This window comes from Fusarium falciforme, chromosome 12 (assembly GCF_026873545.1).
Source record: "Fusarium falciforme chromosome 12, complete sequence".
Lineage (NCBI taxonomy): Eukaryota > Fungi > Ascomycota > Sordariomycetes > Hypocreales > Nectriaceae > Fusarium > Fusarium falciforme.
In genome coordinates, this window is record NC_070555.1 from 2,550,942 (window position 1) to 2,573,346 (window position 22,405).

Genomic DNA, 22,405 nt, shown 5'->3' on the forward strand with positions numbered 1-22,405 from the left:
ATGCGGGTCCCGGGAGGATGGAAGAAACAAGGGTATGTGGCCTACTAACGTCTTGGCTGGCCGGGGCGCTGTTAGTGTATGCAGCATGCGTAAGCTGCATAAACTTTATTAGCATCGGGAAAGACATGTGGAGAAGCGTGACATCAAGTATTGACTATGATACGTATGCCCCCAGGTTTCGAGAAAATGATAAAAGGCACAAAGCACCGCCGCCAGATTTCTTCTGCTTCATCTTCGCAAGCAATACATGCGCAAGCAACACACCTCTTCTACCATCATCCATACCATCATCTATACCATGCCTAAGGGTAGCCTCAGCCTCAACTGCACCGGCACCGCCCTCCCTCCCACGGCGCCCTCGTATCCTTATAAAGAGGACTTCACTTTCAGCAACATCACTCTAGCTAGCGTTAGCTACCGTGTTACTGCAGAGTCAGTTGCACATGTCGTACCCGATATCTTCGAACTTGAGGACGAACCTCTGGTGACCACCGTATTTATCGAATATGGCATGAGCACCGTGGGCCAGTATACCGAGACTGGCACTTTGGTCGAGGTTACCTATAAGGGGGAGAAGTTTGACTTTTCCACTCAGCTGATACTCGACAACGAAGCCGCCATCTTCGCGGGCCGTGAGGTCTTTGGCTACCCCAAGGTGTTTGGCAATGTCCAGTTCGCGAACAAACCTGGTGCCATCATTTCTGCTTACGCTGAGCGGCCAGCCGGGCGGAAGGTCGTCGAGTTCGACTTCACCCCGGAACGCCAGCTCTCCGAACTCCCCAAAAGCGACAAGCGCCAGATAAATCTGCGCCTTATCCCGTCCCCCGTTGTGGGTGCAGTCCATACTGTAAAGGATCTTGTCCCAGCTATAATGGCATTCAAGTCGTCGGAGGTTTGGACTGGAACCGGCTCGATTCATTTTCCTAGAAAGTCCGCGATCGATAAGTGGGCAGACGTGGATATCCTGAAGTACGAAGGGGCTTTCTTGGCTCGGAATGCTACTGCCACTCTGTATGGTTTTGAACCTCTCGAACTGTAGAGGCTAATGGTAGCTTGCTAGTAGTTTGACATTGTTTTCTTTATAGCTACTGAAAAATATCATCTTTTAAGATTTGGTGAAGTTCTAGCAAGGTGTATGATAAGCGAGCGGCGCACTCTGAATTTCACATTCAATTACATTTTAAGAAACGTATTAAAAAATCGAACTACCCGTTGGTGAAGGCCCTACCAGCCAACTTTCAGGGCAGGCTTCGCGCCCCCCAGTTGGACACAAAATTCGCAGACAAGTCAAAATACCTCATATAAACTCAAACGCCCGTAAAGCCCACCAAAATACGGTCGTTCCAGTTCAATCCAGGTATTCAAGCGTGTGAGATCATTAGAACTCGAGTCTTGGATAATATAGGGATCGAAAATGCCGTCAACGCAGCCAAGAATAACAAGAGGCGCTTTATGCGTGCCATCCGCAACACCACCAACAACGGCACACAGCAACCCGGTTCCTGCCGTGATACAACTGAGAAGCTCGGGGTCACTAAAGTAGCGGTTAAAAAAGAGACGAAACCAAAGCCTACTGCCAAAAGAGGGCGCCCGCCGCTTATTACGCCCGAGGCAGAGGCCGGTCTAGTGGCATCTAGCGTTTGGCTTAAGAGATCCGGTTTTCCAGCTAAGGGGTCTTAAGTTAAGGAGGTTGCGAGAGAATTCTAACTAAGCCGAAGGTTCTCTAACAGTCCCTTTAATAAGAATTAGTATTCCCAGTTCCGTGTATATCATCAGGGACTCAAAACATCACATATCAGGGCCGTGGATAAGGCACGGAAGCCATATGAAAATAATAACATCCAGACCACTAAGACTCTCTTCAATAACCTTGAATCTACCATAGAAGAGCTAGATATTGAGCCCTCAGAGATATGGAATGAGGAAGAAGGACAAATGCGTTTTGTATTTCTAAGCTTTACTTTTTTTTCTACTTTTTTTAAGGCCTTTTAAATTTTTTACGATGTATTTATTATATTATTAAAAGCTAATTTAAGCTTATAGTATACCTAAAGGTAGATTAGGGTAAGCTATTTTAAGAAATATAATTTTAATATATATAATAAGTAAGTAAACCAGGCAAGCAAGTAAGCCACCGCACTGTACTGTAAAAAATAACCTACCCTAGACTATTTAAAACTTTATATAAAATAGGTATAAACTTAAAAAGAATATTTTTCTAAACCTAATTTTATATAAACTTTAAAAATGATTTTTTTATATTTTTATATAGATGCCTTTATAAATAAAGGGCTAAGTATATAGTATGAATATATTTTTTCTTAAACTACCTTATAAGGATTTTTTTTTATATTATTTAAAAAGTATTATTATATAATATATTATATAATAAACTCTATATTATAATCTTAGCTATTTTAGATTAGATTTAAAACTTTAAGGATTTTTTTAATTTTATATTTTAAGGTAAAAATTATAATAATTATATATTTCCTAAGGGATAAACCGGTCGTATTAGGTTTATATTAGTAGAGAGTACTAGGCGTAATCTAAGTAATAGTAGGTATAAGTTATATCTAATAATATACTTAAGGGTATTAAGTATAACTAAGTTATATTAATAGCTAAGGTAGCTTTTATATAAGAAAGTATAATAAGTATATTTTATATACTTATAGTTACTTTTTTAGATTAATATTTTATAAGTTTAATTTAAAGTAAGATTAATATATTTAATATTTAGTTCTAGGATTAATATAAGTAATATTTAGTCCTTTTAGTCCCTTACTTAGTTAAAGTATTTTTATTATACTTTCTTACTTAGCCTATATTATAGTTATAATATAAGGTTCCCCCTTTATTAGTTTTATCCTTAAGACCTATTTTAGTGACTAAGTATTATTAATAAGTAATTCTAATTTATAAAAAATCTCTTTTTATTAATATAATATTAGGCTAAGTTTCTAAGTATACTTTTTTATAAAAACTTTCTAAAGCATAGGGTCTTTTTACTTATATTAAGGCTTTTAGCTCTAAAATTATATCTTATATTTATTACTTTTATTAGGGCTTATTTTATAAGGTAGTCTTTAATTATTTTAATTATTATTTTAATTATATTAATACGAAGGTTATATATAATAGGGCTAATATAGCTTCCTTTTATAAGTATATATTAATATTTCCTTATAGTTATTAGCTAATTTTCTATAGTTATAAAAAATATCTAAGAGTATAAATATTTAAAAAATAAGGAGGCTAAGGCGAAGGCTACCTTAAAAGAGGTAATAGCTAAACTTACTTATATCTAAAAATAAAAGAAGTTATTTAAGGCACATAATAATAAGGCCTTTAAGTATAGCCTTTATGCCTTAAAGGAGTTAAATAAGCTCTATAAGGAATTATTTACTATTATAAAGGTATATTCCTTTAGGGCTATTAATTTAATTAATTAGAATATTATTAGTATTAATAAGCCTATACTTAATATTATTAATAGAAGTTTTTTAGAAAATATTATATATTAATAAGGTATTCTAGGGGTTTTTATATATTTTCTAAGTCTAAGTAATCTTTTTATTTAATAAAATATATTATTTTATTATTAATTTTATTTATATTAAGGATAATTTCTATAAGGTATTTTTTTAGCTTATTAACTTCTATCTCTAATTTATTATTAATCTTAATTTAAATAATTTTTTTTTATTAATTTAAGTAATAAAATATAAAAGATTAAATAAAGCTTAACCTTAGGTAATAAGTCTAATTTATAATTATATTTTAAGATTTTTTATTTAATTTTATAAGGTCTAATATACTTATAATTAAGTTTTTTATTTTATTATTTTATTTTAATATTTTTTATTATAAGATAAATTATATTTTTCTTTAAAAAAATTAATTTCTTAATTTCTTTTTTATTAATATATTTTATTATTTCATTTTTAATAAATTTAAGTTTTATTTATATTTCTTTATATAAGTTTTTTAATTAATTATTAATAAGGATTATTTTAGCATTAATAATTATATCTCTTATTTATTAATAAGTATTTAATATAAACCTAAAGTTAATATAAATTAATATAATCTTTATACTTTTATTTATTACTATATTATAAGCTAATTATATAGCTAATAGCTTCTTAACTTAGTTAGTTTATTTATAATTAATATAATATTAAAAGTATTATTTTAGTATTTAATTTATATATTTAATTTACTTATTTATTTCCTTATAATAAGCTATAAAGAGTTTATAATTAATTCTTAAGTATCTTATAAGGCTTTATTAGAATTTAGAAATAAATAATAATCCTTAATTTATAATAATTTTAAGTAATATATTATATATTTTAATAATATAAAAATAAAAAAAATATATAAATTCTTTAACTATTATTTATTTTTTATAAGGTATAAAATAAGAAAATTTTATAAGTTTATTTATAATAATAAAAATATTATTTTAAAAATTTCTAATAGCTAATTCTTTTAATAAGGGTAATTTAGTAATAAAATCTATAATAATAGAGTCCTATAGTTATTATATAACTAAGAATAATTATAGTTTTTTATAAGGTTTATAGTATTATGCCTTAGTTTTTATATAAAGGTTATATTATTTAATAATTATTATAATTATTTTTTTTATATTAAGGAAAATAAATATTATCTTAATTTATTATAAGGTTTTATTAATTCCTTAATATCTATATAATAAGTAATTATATATTTTATATATAAGTTTATAGTATAATTTATCTAAAACTTATTATTTATTTATCTTCTTATCTTCTAAGAGTTATTTATTATATTATTAGATTTATTTTAAGAATAAATTACCTTATTTTATTATATAAGTAGCTATATTAATTTAATAAGGTATCCCTATAATTCTATTTTATTTATAAATTAATATTTTCCTTTATTCTTAGATATATTTATAAATAATATAGTCTTTAGCTTACCTATAGTATTCTTTTAAGAAGTCTCCTTAGAAATACTTATTAATATATCTTATTAATCTTTCTAAGTATTTATAGTTTATATTATAAAATTATTAAATAATTTATTCTTTATATTTCTTTTTTAAGAGATAGGTCTACTTTTAGCTTACTTATATAGCTACCTTATAGTATTTTTTATATTAAAATATTCTTTTTTATACTTTAGCCTAGAATTTATAGTTATTATAATATTATTATATAGCCTAGGTTATTTCCTCTAAGTTCTTATAATATATAACTTAGTAATAATAATAATTAAAGATAATTTAAAATACTTTATTAAAAATAAAAAGTTTTCTTTTATAAGTTTATAATTTTTTTTTTTTTATTAATATCCTTATATATAATTAATAAAGTCTATAACTTATTATTTATATTTCTTAATAAATATAAAGTACTTTAGTAAAAGTATTAGCTTTTATATTTATTTAATAGACTTTTATTTAAGGTATCCCTTTAGTATAAAATATAATAATTACTTCTTAGCTTTGATCTTTCTTATATCTAGATTAGGTTATTAGCTAATAGTATTTACCTTATTATTTTTTATTCCTTTAATATAAATAATAATATAATTAAATTCTAAGAGATATTTTATATATTATAATTATTATTTACTAAGTTCTTAGGTCTTTATGAAGTAAGTAATATTTTTATAATTTATATATATCTTAATTTAATATTTATTTCTAAGGAGGTAATATTAAAACTCCTTAAAAGTATTAATAATTATAAGAAATTCTTTATTATAGATAAGGTAATTAAGTTCTACTCTATATAGCTTATAGAAATAAAATATAATTAAGTATAAGAGTCTTTTATTATTTTATTATTTAATTTAAGCTCTTAGTATAAAGTTTAATATATTTATCTTAAGTTTTATTAATTAAGATAAATTAAATATTTTAAGTATTAATTTACTTAGGATAAATTCCTTAATTATATAAAAGGCTTTTTATGCCTTATTCCTAAATATAAATATTTTGTTTTTCTTTATAAGGTTAATTAATAATACTATAATCTTCTTAAATTATTTAAGAAATCTATAGTAGTAATTAATAAAACTAAAAAAGGCTTATACTTTTTTAATATTAGTTAATTCCTTTTAGTCTTTAATTATTAAGACCTTCTTAGGGTTTATTTATATCTTATTATATAAGATAATATATTTAAGAAATTCTACCTTTAAGGTATAAAATTTATTTTTCTTAGGTTTTATTAATAAATTAGTATCTTATAGTATTTATAATACTTTATAGATATATTTTATATATTTTTTTTTTATTTTAGAGAAAATAAGGATATTATCTAGGTAATATATAATAAATATATCTAAGTATTCTTATAGTATATTATTAATTATTTATTAAAATATAATAGGTATATTAATAAGTCTAAAAGGTATAATAAGGTACTTAAATAATTTATATTTAATATAAAAAGTAGTTTTTTATTTATATCTTTCTTTAATCTAAATAAGGTTATAGGCTTCTTTAAGGTTAAATACTATAAAGTATTTTATTTTAAATAATTAATCCTTTAGCTTACTAATAAGGGGTAATAATATATAATCCCTAATTATAATAGTATTAAATATCTTAAAGTTAATATAAAGGTAGAGTTTTTTATTTTTTTTTAAGATAAATATAATAAGGTATTTAATAAATAATTTACTTTCCTTAATATATCCTTTTTATAATATATCTTTAATATATTTTTTTAATACTAATAATTATACCTTATTAAGTAAGTAAAGTTTATTAAAGCTAGGTTACTTCTTATTAATAAACTTAATTTCTAAATTATAATATATATATAGTAATAGGCTTATTTTAAGTTCTTTTATAAAAAGTTTCTTATAAATCTAATATTAAAATAAAATATTCTTAAGTTATTTATTTTTTAATATTTTCTTAATTTATATCACGGCCTAAGAAACCTCCCGGCCATGTGACTAAAAGGGACCTATATTATTATACTAATTAGGAATAGATTAAAATAGATTATGCCCTATAGTCTATAATCCCCTTTAATCTAGCGAGTAGGATCATAATAGCTTAGGCCCTATAGGCTATAATCTATTATAATCTACCTTACTATATAAAGTATATAAAATATACTTATTATACTTTCTTATATAATAATTACCTTAGCTATTAATATAACTTAATTATATTTAATACCCTTAAGTATATTACTAGATATGACTTATATTTATTATTACTTAGATTATGCCTAGTACTCTCTGCTAATATAAACCTAGTATAATTAGTTTATCCCTTAGGAAATATATAATTATTATATATTAATAGCTCTTATTTAGTAATATATTATATACTCTAAGTAATATTATTATTATAGCGCCTAATATTAGATCTCTTTTTATCCCTTATAGTAAGCTACTTATTACCCCCTAATAGGGATAGCTTATAGCTAGGCTAGAGGAACTAAATGTCTTAATAGATATAGATAATAATAATAAGGAATATATTATCCTAGCCTTATATAAGGATAAAATCTATAAACTTAGGAATAAGTATAACTACCTAACTACTTAGTATAATAACCTCTTAGATAATATATAAAATAATACTAGAATTACTTAGGAATAACTTATAAATATAGAAGTATTTATAAATAATATATAAGAATACTTTTACTAAGCTATAGAATAGTAATAATAATAATATTAGTAAATAATTAATAAATAATAAAACTAGATTAATTAACTTATTATGCTCTAAGCCTAATAAAATAACCTAGCATAATAGTAGGTTTATAAACTTAGTAGCTTAATATTTAAATATAATACTACTAATATTACTTATAAAGATATTAGTAAGATTATTAAGCCTAAGGACTTAGAGCTATTTAATAGATAAGCTATCTATATTAGGATATTCCTTATATCCCTTAGGGCATACTAATAATATTTCCCTATTAGGATAGCTAATATAAAAAGCAAGGTCCTATATACTAATAGATACCTTATAGGTAGCATACTTATTTAGTTTAAGCCTAAGCTATATAACTTTCTTAGAAATAAACCCACTAAAGAAATATAATTCTTTTTTTTTAAATATAAAAACTTTAAGGATATAATTAGGTATAACTTTAGAATTATTAATAAAGAATAATAAGTTATATAGAAACTTAAGAATTTATAATAAATAAAGGCTACTTTGACCTATATAGCTAAGTTTATATAGATTACTTTATTTTTTAACTAAGAAATAAATGCCCTCTAGATTATATTTTATAAAAGACTTAAGGATAAGATTAAAGATAAACCTTATAAAATAAAAAAACCTAATAACTTTTAAGATTATATTAATATAGCTATTAAGATTAATAACTAATAATTTAAATAATATATAGAGAAATCTAATAAGAGATAAATCTAGGGTAATAAGAATAATATTAATTAGTCTTAAAAGAGGGAATAAGCTAAGGATAATATATCTTATAGGATTTATATAAGACCTATAGAACTTAGAGTAGCTTAAAAGGATAATAAAGATATTAAATATTATTATTACTATAAAAAGGGCTATAAGGCTAATAAATATTAAAAGAAATAATAAGATATTAAGAAAGGATATTATTAATTAAAGCTATAATAAAACCTCCTAGAAGGTAAGAAGTATTTAAATATAACTAACTAAGATAATAACCCCTAGATAGCTATTTATATTACTAAAATACTAGGAATAATACGAAAAGAATATAATAAAATAGGACTTTAACCTAGAGAAGTTACTATATCCTACTAAGCTGCCTACCTAATAAAAGAATAAGCTACTAGTAATTATATAGTTAATAATATTATAAAGGAATAACTCTATAAATTAATTAAGTCCTTAAAGGTTTATTAGTTATATCTTATTAACCTAGATATATAGAACCTTTTACTAGAATTAAATAATAAAAAGGAAAACCTTATTAATAAATAATAAATAATTATTACTACTTAGCTAAATAGATATTATAAACCTATTAATTATAGCTAATATTCCGCGGGAGTATAAACGCAGTAGGAATAAAATACTATATAAATCTATAAATAATAGCGCAGCTAATATATAGCGCTTTAGGAAGATAACTATAAGGTACTAATCTATGAAGGGATTAGTAAATATTACTAGCTTAATATAGCTACTTAATATATCTAACTAGCTAGAGAATAATAAAATATAAATAATATAGAGGATATCTATATATAGGTATACTATAAGGAAATAATACTAAACCTAAGATAGCCTAAACCTTATTATAACCTATAAGATAACTTATATATAATATTTATATACTTATAATATAAAGAAATCTCTTAAGTATTATATAAGGATTATTACTATAATATATATATTATAGATAAATAATAAAATAATTATTTTTTAGTTTAATTACCTTAACTTAATATTAAACCTTACTTAGCTTATAAAACCTTTTAGTATAAAATAAAGAAATAATATAAAGGACTTAGTATTACTATACTATGCTTTTATCCCTTAAAAAAAGGAGCTATTAGCCTAGAGTAATAGATTATTATTACTATATAGCAAATTATAATAGAGTAAGGCGAAGTACTAGATAGAAGTTATCTTAAGGCAGAAGTAATTCTCTGCTATGAAGAAATATACCTATAATATAGATAATAGGTACTAGCTATATATAATTAGCTAGAATGCATAGCAAGGGAAGGATTTAATTTCTTAACTTATTAAGGAAATGCTATTAATAAGGAATAATATAAAGGTATTTAATTATACCTTAGAAAAGATTATAGACCTATAGATAAGGTCTTATAAGAATATACTAAATATATCTAATATAGAGACCTTAATAAGGTTTACTTAGAAACCTAATAACTAGATTATAACTATAATAATAATAAGGCTATAACATAAAGTTATTAGGAATAAATTAATAGCTAAGTAAATAACTATAATTATAAAGCTTATATAAATAGTAAATATAAGTTTAACTATTTTAGCTATATAATATTAAAAAACTAAATAGCCTATTTAATATAGGGTAATAAATAGATAAATAGGGATAAGAATTACCCTAAAAGGCCCTCTATTTTATAAATAAAGTATATAAGTAATATTACTTAGAACTAAAAATATAAGTTAAGGGAGAATAATTAAATACTTTAGTAGATAATAGAGCTAAGTAGAATTATTTTAACCTAATAATAGTAAATAAGCTTAAATTACTATAAAGGTATAAATAAATACCTTACTTAGTTATTAACTTAGAAAGAACCCCTTTTAATTATAATAATAGTATTATTAATAGCGAAATTAATTACCTTAAAGTTTTTATTAAAAGAAAAAACTAAGAGATATTATTTAATATTATATTAAATAAGTAATATAATCTTATACTTAAGTATTTATAATTATATTAATTTAACTTATATTTTAATTAGAGAACTAGCTAGGTATTTTTTTTTAATAATAAAATACCCTTTATATTAAATAATAATTTAGATATAAGATTTTAAACTTTTATTAAAGATATTAGAGAAGTTAAGTAAAAGTAAATATAAAATACCTCTTTACCTAAAGGGATATAATATAAATACTATAATAAATAAAAATAATAAAACTAATAAATAATTATATATATTATATAATAATTTTATAAATTAAAAAAAAACCTTAAGTAAGCTAAGAAAATATTAAAAAAAAAATAACTTAAGAATATTTTATTATAATATTATATCTATAAGAAACTCTTTATAAAAGAATTTAAAATAAGTTTACTTAAATATATATATTATAACCTTAAAATTAAATTTATTAATAAAAAATAACCTAGCTTTAATAAACTTTATTTACTTAATAAAATATAATTATTAGTATTAAAAGAATATATTAAAAATATATTATAAAAAAAATATATTAGGGAAAATAAGTTATTTATTAAATACTTTATTATATTTATCTTAAAAAAAAATAAAAAGCTTTAACTTTATATTAACTTTAAAATACTTAATATTATTATAATTAGAGATTATATATTATTGCCCCTTATTAATAAGTTAAAGAATTAACTTTTTAAGATAAAATACTTTATAATACTTAACCTTAAGGGAGCTTATAATCTTATCTAAATTAAAGAAAGATATAAATAAAAAACTACTTTTTATACTAAGTATAAACTATTTAAGTACTTAGTTATACCTTTTGGGCTTATTAATATATCTATTATATTCTAATAAATAATTAATAATATATTATAAAAATATCTAGATATATTTATTATATATTACTTAGATAATATCTTTATTTTCTTTAAAATAAAAGAAAAATATATAGAATATATCTATAAAGTATTATAAATACTATAAGATACTAAGTTATTAATAAAACCTAAGAAGAGTAAATTCTATGCCTTAAAGGTAGAATTCCTTAAATATATTATCTTATATAATAAGATATATATAGACCTTAAGAAAATCTTAGTAATTAGGGATTAAAAAAAATTAATAAATATTAAAGAAATATAAGCCTTTCTTAGCTTTATTAATTATTATTATAGATTTTTTTAATAATTTAAGAAGATTATTATATTATTAATTAATTTTATAAAAAAAAATAAAATATTTATATTTAAAAATAAAATAAGAAAAGCCTTTAATATAATTAAAGAATTTATCCTAAGTAAACTAATACTTAGGATATTTAATTTATCTTAATAAATTAAACTTAAAATAAATACTTTAGACTTTATATTAAGTACCTAAATTAAATAATAAAATAATAAAAAACTTCTATATCTTATTATATTTTATTTCTATAAGTTATATAAAATAAACCTTAATTACTTTATTTATAATAAAGAATTCCTTATAATAATTAATATCTTTAAGGAATTTTAATATTATTTCCTTAGAAGTAAATATTAAATTAAGGTATATATAAATTATAAGAATATTACCTATTTTATAAAAACCTAAGAACTTAGTAAATAATAACTATAATATATTAAATATCTTTTAAAATTTAATTATATTATTATTTATATTAAAAAAATAAAAAATAATAAGATAAATATTATTAGCTAATAACCTAACTTAGATATTAGAAAAATTAAAATAAAAAAATAACTCTTATAGTTTATATAAGAAAGATATTTAAAGTAATAAATAATTATTTATATTAAGTAATAAATACTATTATATTACTTAATAAATAAATAAAAAAATAAGATTATTATTAATATTACCCTTAGAAAACTTAAGAGACTTATAATTAAATAAGTAAATTAAGTAAGAAGCTAATAAGAAATAATTATATATTAGAAATATATTTTTATACTTTAGAAATATATAAAAGAATTTATTAAATATTATTACTAGATAATAAAATATAATAAAAAACTTAATAATAGAGATTTCTAAGAAATAATATATTAATATTTTTATTAAGAAAATCTTAATATAAGACTTAAAAGCTATTTTAATTATAAAATATATTATAATAATATATAGCTAAGAGATAAGGACTTATTAAAATTATATAAATATAACTAAGTTATAGGGATATCTTATATTATTATTAGAAGTATTTATATAATAAAATAAAGTAATTTACTCTTAAAATAGATCTAAGAATATAATATATAACTCTTAGATAATAAAAAAACTAATAAGTAATAAATCTTAGATAAATTATATTATAAACTTATATATAAAATATATAATTACTTATTATATAAATACTAAGGAATTAATAAAACCTTAGAGTAAATTAAAATAATATTTATATTTCCTAATATAAAGAAAATAATTATAATAGTTATTAAATAATATAACTTTTATATAAAAACTAAGGTATAATATTATAAACCTTATAGAGAATTATAATTACTCTTAGTTATATAATAGCTATAAGACTTAATTATTATAAATTTTATTATAAAATTATTTTTATTAAAAGAACTAGTTATAAGAAACTTTTATAATAATATTCTTATTATTATAAATAAACTTATAAAATTTTTTTATTTTATATCTTATAGAGAATTAATAATAATTAAAGAATTTACTTATTTTTTTTATTTTTATATTATTAAAATATATAATATATTACTTAAAATTATTATAAATTAAGAATTATTATTTATTTTAAAATTCTAATAAAGCCTTATAGGATACTTAGGAATTAATTATAAACTCTTTATAGCTTATTATAAGGAGATAAATAAGTAAATTAAATATATAAACTAAATATTAAAATAATACCTTTAATATTATATTAATTATAAATAAACTAACTAAGTTAAGAAGCTATTAGCTATATAATTAGCTTATAATATAGGAATAAATAAAAATATAAAGATTATATTAGCTTATATTAATTTTAAGTTTATATTAAATGCCTATTAATAAATAAGAGATATAATTATTAACCTTAAAGTAATCCTTATTAGCAATTAACTAAAGAACCTATATAAAGAAATATAAATAAAACTTAAATTTATTAAAAATAAAATAATAAAATATATTAATAAAAAAAGAATTAAGGGATTAATTTTCTTAGAGAGAAATATAATTTATTTTATAATAAAAAATATTAAAATAAAATAATAAAATAAAAAACTTAATTATAAGTATATTAAACCCTATAAAATTAAATAAAAAATCTTAAAATATAATTATAAATTAGACTTATTACCTAAGGTTAAGCTTTATTTAATTTTTTATATTTTATTACTTAAATTAATAAAAAAAAATTATTTAAATTACAATTAATAATAAATTAGAAATAAAAGTTAATAAGCTAAAAGAATATATTATAAAAGCTATTTTTAATATAAATAAAATTAATAATAAAATAATATATTTTATTAAATAAAAGGATTACCTTAATTTTAAAAATATATAAGAACCCCTAGAATACCTTATTAATATATAATACCTTTTAAAGGGCTTCTATTAATAATATTAGAAGGGGAAATAAACTTAAGGCTAATAGCACTCTAGTTAATAATATCTATAGTATTTATAGACTACGCAGTAATTATAGCCTCTAACTCTACCTTCTTAGTTACCTCTAACTTATCTAAGGAGTAAAGTCCTTAGATAATTATCTTAATACCCTTAGTATATAATTAATATTTCTAGTAATAAAGCTAAGTTAAATAAGCTAAAACTTTATTTATTTTTACTTAAGCCTTTTATACCTCTTATTATAGATATAAAAAGTTCTTTTTAGTATACTTTTCTTTAAAATCTAAATAATTAAACTCTTAATAAATATAATTTACTTAGAAAATTATTAATAATAAAAACCCTATAAGTAAGAATATATAAATAAGTATTAAAGATATTTATTAATATATTATATAAAAGGCTATAATAAATATATTTTTTATAGTAATTTAACTTTTTAAGTAAGGCTATATAATAAAGGCTATAAGAATAATAAAATAAATAAGATATAATCTTAAATTTAAAATAATTAATAATATTACCTAGTTTAATAATAGTTAATTACTTTTTAGAAAAAATAAGATAATTAGATATATTAATAAAAGATTTTTATAGGTTAAAGATTAATATATATATATAAAATAACTAAGGTTATAGATATAGCCTTAAGGATAAGACTAATAGAGGGGAGATATTATATTATAGCTTAAGAAACCTCTTAGCTATATAACTAAAAGGGACTTATATTATTATATTAATTAGAAATAAATTAAAATAGATTATGCCTTATAGTCTATAATCTCCTTTAATTTAATAAGTAAGATTATAATAGCTTAGGCCCTATAGGCTATAATTTATTATAATTTACCTTATTATATAAAGTATATAAAATATACTTATTATACTTTTTTATATAATAGCTACCTTAGCTATTAATATAACTTAGTTATACTTAATACCCTTAAGTATATTACTAGATATAACTTATACCTATCATTGCTTAGACTATGCCTAGTACTCTCTACTAATATAAACCTAATATAACTAGTTTATCCCTTAGGAAACATATAATTATTATAATTTACTTAAGGTTTTCTTTTAATTAATAAAATTATTATATAATATATATAATTATTTACTAGTTTTATTATTTCTATTTATTATAGTATTTATATTATATCCCTTTGGGTAAAGAGGTATCTTATATATACCTTTGCTTAATTTCTTTAATATCTCTAGTAAAAGTTTAAGATCTTATATTTAAGTTATTATTTAATATAGAGGGCATCTTACTATTAAAAGAGAATACCTAGTTAATTCTCTAGTTAAAATATAGGTTAAATTAGCATAATTATAAGTACCTAAGTATAAGATTATATTATTTATTTAATATAATATTAAATAATATCCCTTAGTTTTTTCTTTTAATAAAAACTTTAAGGTAATTAATCTTATTATTAATAATATTATAATTATAATTAAAGAGGGTTTTTTTTAGGTTAATAACTAAGTAAGGTATTTATTTATACCTCTATAGTAACTTAAGCTTATTTATTATTATTAGGTTAAAGTAATTTTACTTAGCTCTATTATTTATTAAAGTATTTAATTATTTTCCCTTAACTTATACTTTTAATTCTAGGTAATATTACTTATATACTCTATTTATAAAATAGAAAGCCTTTTAGGGTAATTCTTATTTTTATTTATTTATTTATTACTTTATATTAAATAAGCTATCTAGTTTTTTAATATTATATAACTAAAATAATTAAACTTATATTTATTATTTATATAGGCTTTATAATTATAGTTATTTACTTAGCTATTAATTTATTCCTAATAACTTTATTTTATAGCCTTATTATTATTATAGTTATAATCTAGCTATTAGGTTTTTAAGTAAACCTTATTAAGGTCTCTATATTAAATATATTTAATATATTCTTATAGGACCTTATCTATAGGTCTATAATCTTTTCTAAGCTATAATTAAATGCCTTTATATTATTCTTTATTAATAATATTTCCTTAATAAATTAAGAAATTAAATCTTTTCTTTATTATATATTCTAGCTAATTATATATAGCTAATACTTATTATTTATATTATAAATATATTTCTTTATAATAAAGGGTTACTTTTATATTAAGATAGCTTTTATCTAATATTTCTCTTTACTTTATTATAATTCGCTATATAGTAATAATAATTTATTACTCTAGGCTAATAGCTTCTTCCTTTAAGGGATAAAAGCATAGCATAGTAATACTAAGTCCTTTATATTATTCCTTTATCTTATACTAGAAGGTTTTATAGGCTAAGTAAGGTTTAATATTAGGTTAAGGTAATTAGACTAAAAAATAATTATTTTATTATTTATTTATAATATATATACTATAATAGTAGTTTTTATATAATACCTAAGAGATTTCTTTATATTATAGGTATATAAATATTATATATAGGTTATCCTATAGGTTATAATAGGGTTTAGGCTATCTTAGGTTTAATATTACTTCCTTATAGTATACTTATATATAAATATCTTTTATATTATTTATATTTTATTATTTTCTAGCTAGTTAGATATATTAGGTAATTATACTAAGTTAATAATATTTACTAATCTCTTTATAAATTAATACCTTATAGTTATCTTCTTAGAGTATTATATATTAGTCGCGCTATTATTTATAGATTTATATAGCATTTTATTCTTATTATATTTATACTCCCGCGGAATATTAACTATAGTTAATAGATTTATAATATCTATTTAGCTAAGTAGCAGCGATTATTTATTATTTATTAATAAGGTTTTTCTTTTTATTATTTAGTTTTAATAAAGGGTTTTATATATCTAGGTTAATAAGGTATAATTAATAAACCTTTAGGGGCTTAATTAATTTATAGAGTTATTCCTTTATAATATTATTAATTATATAATTACTAATAGCTTATTTCTCTATTAAGTAAGTAACTTAGTAAGGCATAGTAACTTCTCTAGGTTAAAGTCTTATTTTATTATATTCTTTTTATATTATTCCTAGTATCTTAGTAATATAAATAGCTATCTAGGGGTTATTATCTTAGTTAGTTATATTTAGGTACTTTTTACCTTCTAGGAGGTTTTATTATAGCTTTAGTTAATAATATCCTTCTTTAATATCTTATTATTTTTTTTAATATTTATTAGCCTTATAGCCCTTCTTATAGTAATAGTAATACTTAATATCTTTACTATCCTTTTAGGCTACTCTAAGTTCTATAGGTCCTATATAAGTCTTATAGGATATATTACCCTTGGCTTATTCCTTTTTTCGGGATTAATTAATATTATTCTTATTGCTCTAGATTTATCCCTTATTAGATTTCTTTATATATTATTTAAACTATTAGTTATTAATCTTAATAGCTATATTAATATAATCTTAAAGGTTATTAGGTTTTTCTATTTTATAGAGTTTATCTTTAACCTTATTCTTAAGTCCTTTATAAAATATAATCTAGAGGGCGCTTATTCCTTAGTTAAGAAATAAGGTAATCTATATAAACTTAGCTATATAGGTTAAAGTGGCCTTTATTTATCATAGGTTCTTAAGTTTCTATATAGCTTATTATTTTTTATTAATAGTTCTAAAGTTATGCCTAATTATATCCTTAAAGTTTTTATATTTAATAAAAAAGAGTTATATTTCTTTAGTGGGTTTATTTCTAAGAAAGTCGCATAGCTTAGGCTTAAACTAAGTAAGTATATTACCTATAAGGTATTTATTAGTATATAGGACCTTACTTTCTATATTAGCTATCTTAGTAGGGAAATACTATTAGTATGCCCTAAGGGATATAAGGAATATCCTAATATAGATAGCTTATTTATTAAATAGCTCTAGGTCCTTGGGCTTAATAATCTCGCTAATATTTTTATAGGTAGTATTAGCAGCATTATATTTAAATATTAGGCTACTAAGATTATAAACTTATTATTATGTTAGGTTATTTTATTAGGCTTAGAGTATAATAAGTTAATTAATCTAATTCTATTATTTATTAATTATTTACTAGTATTATTATTATTGCTATTTTATAGCTTAGTAGAAGTATTTTTATATATTATTTATAGATACTTTTATACTTATAAGTTATTCCTAAGTAATTTTAGCGTTATTTTATATATTATCTAAGAGGTTATTATGCTAAGTAGTTAAGTAGTTATATTTATTCCTAAGTTTATAGACTTTATTCTTATATAAGGCCAGGATAATATATTTCTTATTATTATTATTTATATCTATCAGGACATTAGGTTCCTCTAGCTTAGTCGCGGGCTATCCCTATTAGGGGGTGATAAGTAGCTTACTACGAGAGGTAAAAGGGGATCTAGTATTAGGTGCTATAGTAATAGTATTACTTAGAGTATATAATATATTACTAAATAAGAGCTATTAATATATAATGGTTATATATTTCCTAAGGGATAAATTAGTTATACTAGGTTTATATTAGTAGATAGTACTAGGCATAGTCTAAGTAATAATAGGTATAAGTTATATTTAGTAATATACTTAAGGTATTAAGTATAACTAAGTTATATTAATAGCTAAGATAGCTTTTATATAAGAAAATATAATAAGTATATTTTATATATTTATAGTTATTTCTTTAGACTAATGTTTTATAGGTTTAGTCTAGGGTAGGACTAATACGTCTAACATTTGGTCCTAGGACTAATATAGGCAATGTTTAGTCCCTTCGGTCCCTTGCTTAGTCAGAGTGTTTCTGCCATGCTTTCCCGCCTGGCCTATGTTATGGTCGTGATACCTTGCTTAGTTAGAGTGTTTCTGCTATGCTTCCCTGCCTAGCCCATGTCATAGTCGTAATAAAAATACAAGTAGTTTACTTATTTATATAGTTTGCTTACTTATTATATATATTAAGTTATAATAATAATTATTAATTAAGTTTTATACTTAATAATAAGCTTAGTTAAATATTTAAGGATAAAATAAAGTAATAATTAGCTTTAAGTTTTTACTAAATATATTAAATTTATAAAAACTAATAAGTTAGCTAGATCTTAACTCTTTAATAAGTATTTATTTAATTACCTTAGTAATATTTATTAATTTAATTAAGGTCTTTAATATTTTCTTAAAATTAAAAGACTTTATAATTTATAAAGCAATTATTAATAGAAATAGCATATTAGTTAAAGTAGCCGCGGATTATAAAGAGTCTTTTAATATCTAGTTATTAATTAATTTCTCTCTTCTCGCTAATATATATAAATTAAGGAGATTCTTATAGCTTTCCTTTTTAAGAATATCCCTTAAATTTGTAAAGTTTATGTTACTAGTATTTATATGCTTTGGGCTACACCTTAAAGGATAAGGACTCTCTATATTTTTCTATTATATCTCAAAGCTAGGTGCTATTATTATTAAAACATATATAGTGTTGATTACAAGTGTGCCCAATTAGATCCCAGCCGCCTTATTTGCTGTTGCTGTAACTGCTTTGTTGTTTTTATTTAATGAAAGTTAGGGAAAGGCTGCCTCGTAGTTAGGAGCTCTTCCCTCGGATAGGATCGTATAACTGGGACTCCGATGTAATTTAATTGTTAGCAACCTAGGTATAGAGATTAGAGCAACTTGATCCAGTGTACAGAATTATCCTGCCTCGGGTGCTTCGCCTGTTTCTACCACACATGCCGACAACACGCCAGATAGCAACACGTGCTTGAGTAAGTCGAGCTAAATCAGATCCTCCAAGAGAATTATACCATACCGAATACACGCCGTCAATAAATTCATATTTGATATGTAGGTCTCGTACATCAGCCAGGAGATTTAATGATGTCAAGGATTCTAGACGGTGCTGTTTGGTAGCCTTGGCTAAGCTAAGAGAGGCACGTTTTTACCCTCGTATGTAATTCCAAAGAGATAATGTAGACTCAGAGCTCAGTTCGGTAATTAGAGCAAGTGGCTCACTTTGATTCCATGGTCTCAAGTCTTTTAGGGGGCATGTTTACTAGTAATAATCTCGATTTTATGACCGTATCAGGACGTATCTAAAACAACCCACACATCTCCAAAGATAGATTCTTTTATTTTTCTAGGGTAAAGAAAACACAACTAGACGAAAGTCGATAAATGGGAATGAAACAAAGCAACCAAATGATCAACTAATATCTCTCTAGAGGAGAGGAACAAGAAAGAGTGTGAAAGAATAAGACGCTTACCACCGTTGCAATTAGCAGCGGTGGCAGCTCAAGTATCCATAAAGATGACTTGTGTCCCAATCTTGCTAGCCTGCCACAGAACATCATATAATAGCGTCATTGCCGTCTTGCAAGGATAGGCTCAACTCGGAAAACTGCCAAGCTCTTGGGAAGCCCTCTGACGCCACTAATACATAGCACTGCCCAAACAACAATAAACCACGTTCCGCACTATTCGTTTTTAGTCAGTGGATCTCTAAATTCGGAACTTTGAGATGTTCTCGCTCCAGTAACTGTACTGCTCAGACCGGAAGTCATCCTTGATCAACGCATTCGAAGATGCCTTTTGGTGGACCAGCTGAGCGCCCGAAGCAGTATACTTCGGCCAGTTGATAAGAGGGCTCGATATTCCGAGGCCATTAGGATCCAATGTATTGATAAAGGCAATTGCATAACGCTGCTGAGTCTGAGCAACAACGCTGTTGGAGCTAGACAGAGCTTGCATACCGTCTCCCCCGTGCATCGTCCCAACAACACCAAGTCCGAAGAGGCCAGAGTTGAGATAAGACCAGCATGGAACCTCTGATGCAATCGCTTGAAGGTGATGCCTGCGCTGAAAAACGAAGGTGATGTCTCCCAGAATTGCGGCAAGGCGCTTATACTGCCCAAAGGCATTGTTCTGGAGCCCGGTTCCAAAAGGTGATCCGCTGATGCCAAGGTCGTCAGGATACTTCGCTACCAGCTGGGAGGTATATTGGGCGTTGCCGGGGTAGTAAGTCGATAGGTAATTAACAAGGATCTTGTTGTTTGTGACATTCGACTGAGTCAGGGCAAAAAGCGTGCCCTCGTCCTCCACGTTTCCGCTCAGGACCGGCACCTTGCCGTATTTGCCAGTAGCAACGGCCACATCCGCGCTCGTAGAGTAGAAGGAGTCGGAGCTGTCAGGACGAGGAAAGTACGGCGTGTTGCCGCCAAGGTATCTGAACTCCATATTCAGCGAGTACCCAGCGGCCTGCAGCTTCTTAGCATCAACCTTGCGTAGACATTCGAGGCTGTTGCTGCTCTGGCCGCATCCTGCGCGGCTGGCGACTGTGTCGTAGACCTCCTGTGCCTTCGGGGAGTCGTAGCTCAGGGCGGGGATCATGCTGCCGGAGCTCAGGATAATTCCCCGGAAGAGGCCGTTGATGTTGCCGTTATTGATGATGGTGTGGTCGAACGCTGACATTGCTCCGGCACTGAACCCCCATAGGGTCACCTTGTCGGGGTCTCCGCCAAAGGCAGCAATATTGTCTGGCACTTAGTTAGTGACGATATTCATCCACAAGCTTGAAGGATGCTTTACCGTGGACCCATTGCAACGCCAGACGCTGATCCCGCAATCCGAGGTTCGTGTTGCCTGCCAGCTGTTTGCCCGGGAGGAACCCGAAAGCGCCCAAGCGGTACTGGATCGAGACGAGAATAAATGGTTTTCCTAACTCGATGGACTTCTTCACCACGGGGGTTCCGTCATTGCCCTGCTCGGCTTCACCACCTGCAAAAGCGCCTCCGTGGATGAACACCAAAACAGGAAGCTTGTCGGACGGGCGATTGGTCGGGCGGATGACAATCAGCTTCAGGCAGTCCTCTGAGCCAGTGGTCCCGTCGCCCTGAATACAGGCGGGGGGGCGCTGGGTGGCATCTAACTCTCTAAAGTTGGAGTCGAACGGCTTGGGATGTCGAAATCGAAGGTCCCCGACGGGCGGTTCGGCAAACGGGATTCCCTTGAAGAACTCGACGTTTCCATTGGTCCCGCCGATGACAGTGCCGTTCGCAATCTTTACCGCGGCAGCTCTCTTCTCCAGAGGAGTAGCTAAGGTACCGAGGCCGAAGATCAGAAGTTTGAAGAGAGAGATCATGTTTAAGGTCAAGTATAGTGAGAAGGACCAAGGGACTGGTGCGGTTGTTTTCGTCTTGGGTGAGTAGGGCCTCGGTGATGGGTATAGCTGTAATATATAGTGGTTTGGAGCATCGGTCGTGTTTAGAATATCGTTCAACCCACTGACCAGAAAAGGTCAATGCTCAGCCGGTAACGAGCCGTTAGCTGAGAGAGGTTGCGTGTGACAAAGTTGGCTTTTCCTTAGATAGGAATGAAGTGGTCATCTAGAGCAGTGCTCATGTAGAATGCAGAATGGTAGATTATCGCAACTTTCGCAACCCCTTCCGATCCAGGGGATATCCGGACG

At 24.6% G+C, this 22,405-nt stretch overlaps 2 protein-coding genes across 2 annotated transcripts; one reads left to right on the forward strand and one right to left on the reverse strand.

The window, feature by feature from the left end:
• Window positions 1-274: 274 nt before the first annotated feature.
• On the forward strand, window positions 275-1,039 carry NCS54_01458700 (Hypothetical protein; the record flags this gene model as incomplete). The annotated part of the gene is made up of 1 exon (XM_053159730.1): window positions 275-1,039. Exon 1 carries the CDS (start codon window positions 299-301, stop codon window positions 1,037-1,039), a length of 741 nt encoding a protein of 246 aa, XP_053015705.1. The 5' UTR covers window positions 275-298.
• Window positions 1,040-20,439: 19,400 nt separating this feature from the next.
• NCS54_01458800 (Carboxylic ester hydrolase) lies at window positions 20,440-22,078 on the reverse strand (the record flags this gene model as incomplete). The annotated part of the gene is made up of 2 exons (XM_053159731.1): window positions 20,440-21,473; window positions 21,526-22,078. 2 exons carry the CDS (start codon window positions 22,076-22,078, stop codon window positions 20,440-20,442), a joined length of 1,587 nt encoding a protein of 528 aa, XP_053015706.1.
• Between the last annotated feature and the right edge of the window lie 327 nt (window positions 22,079-22,405).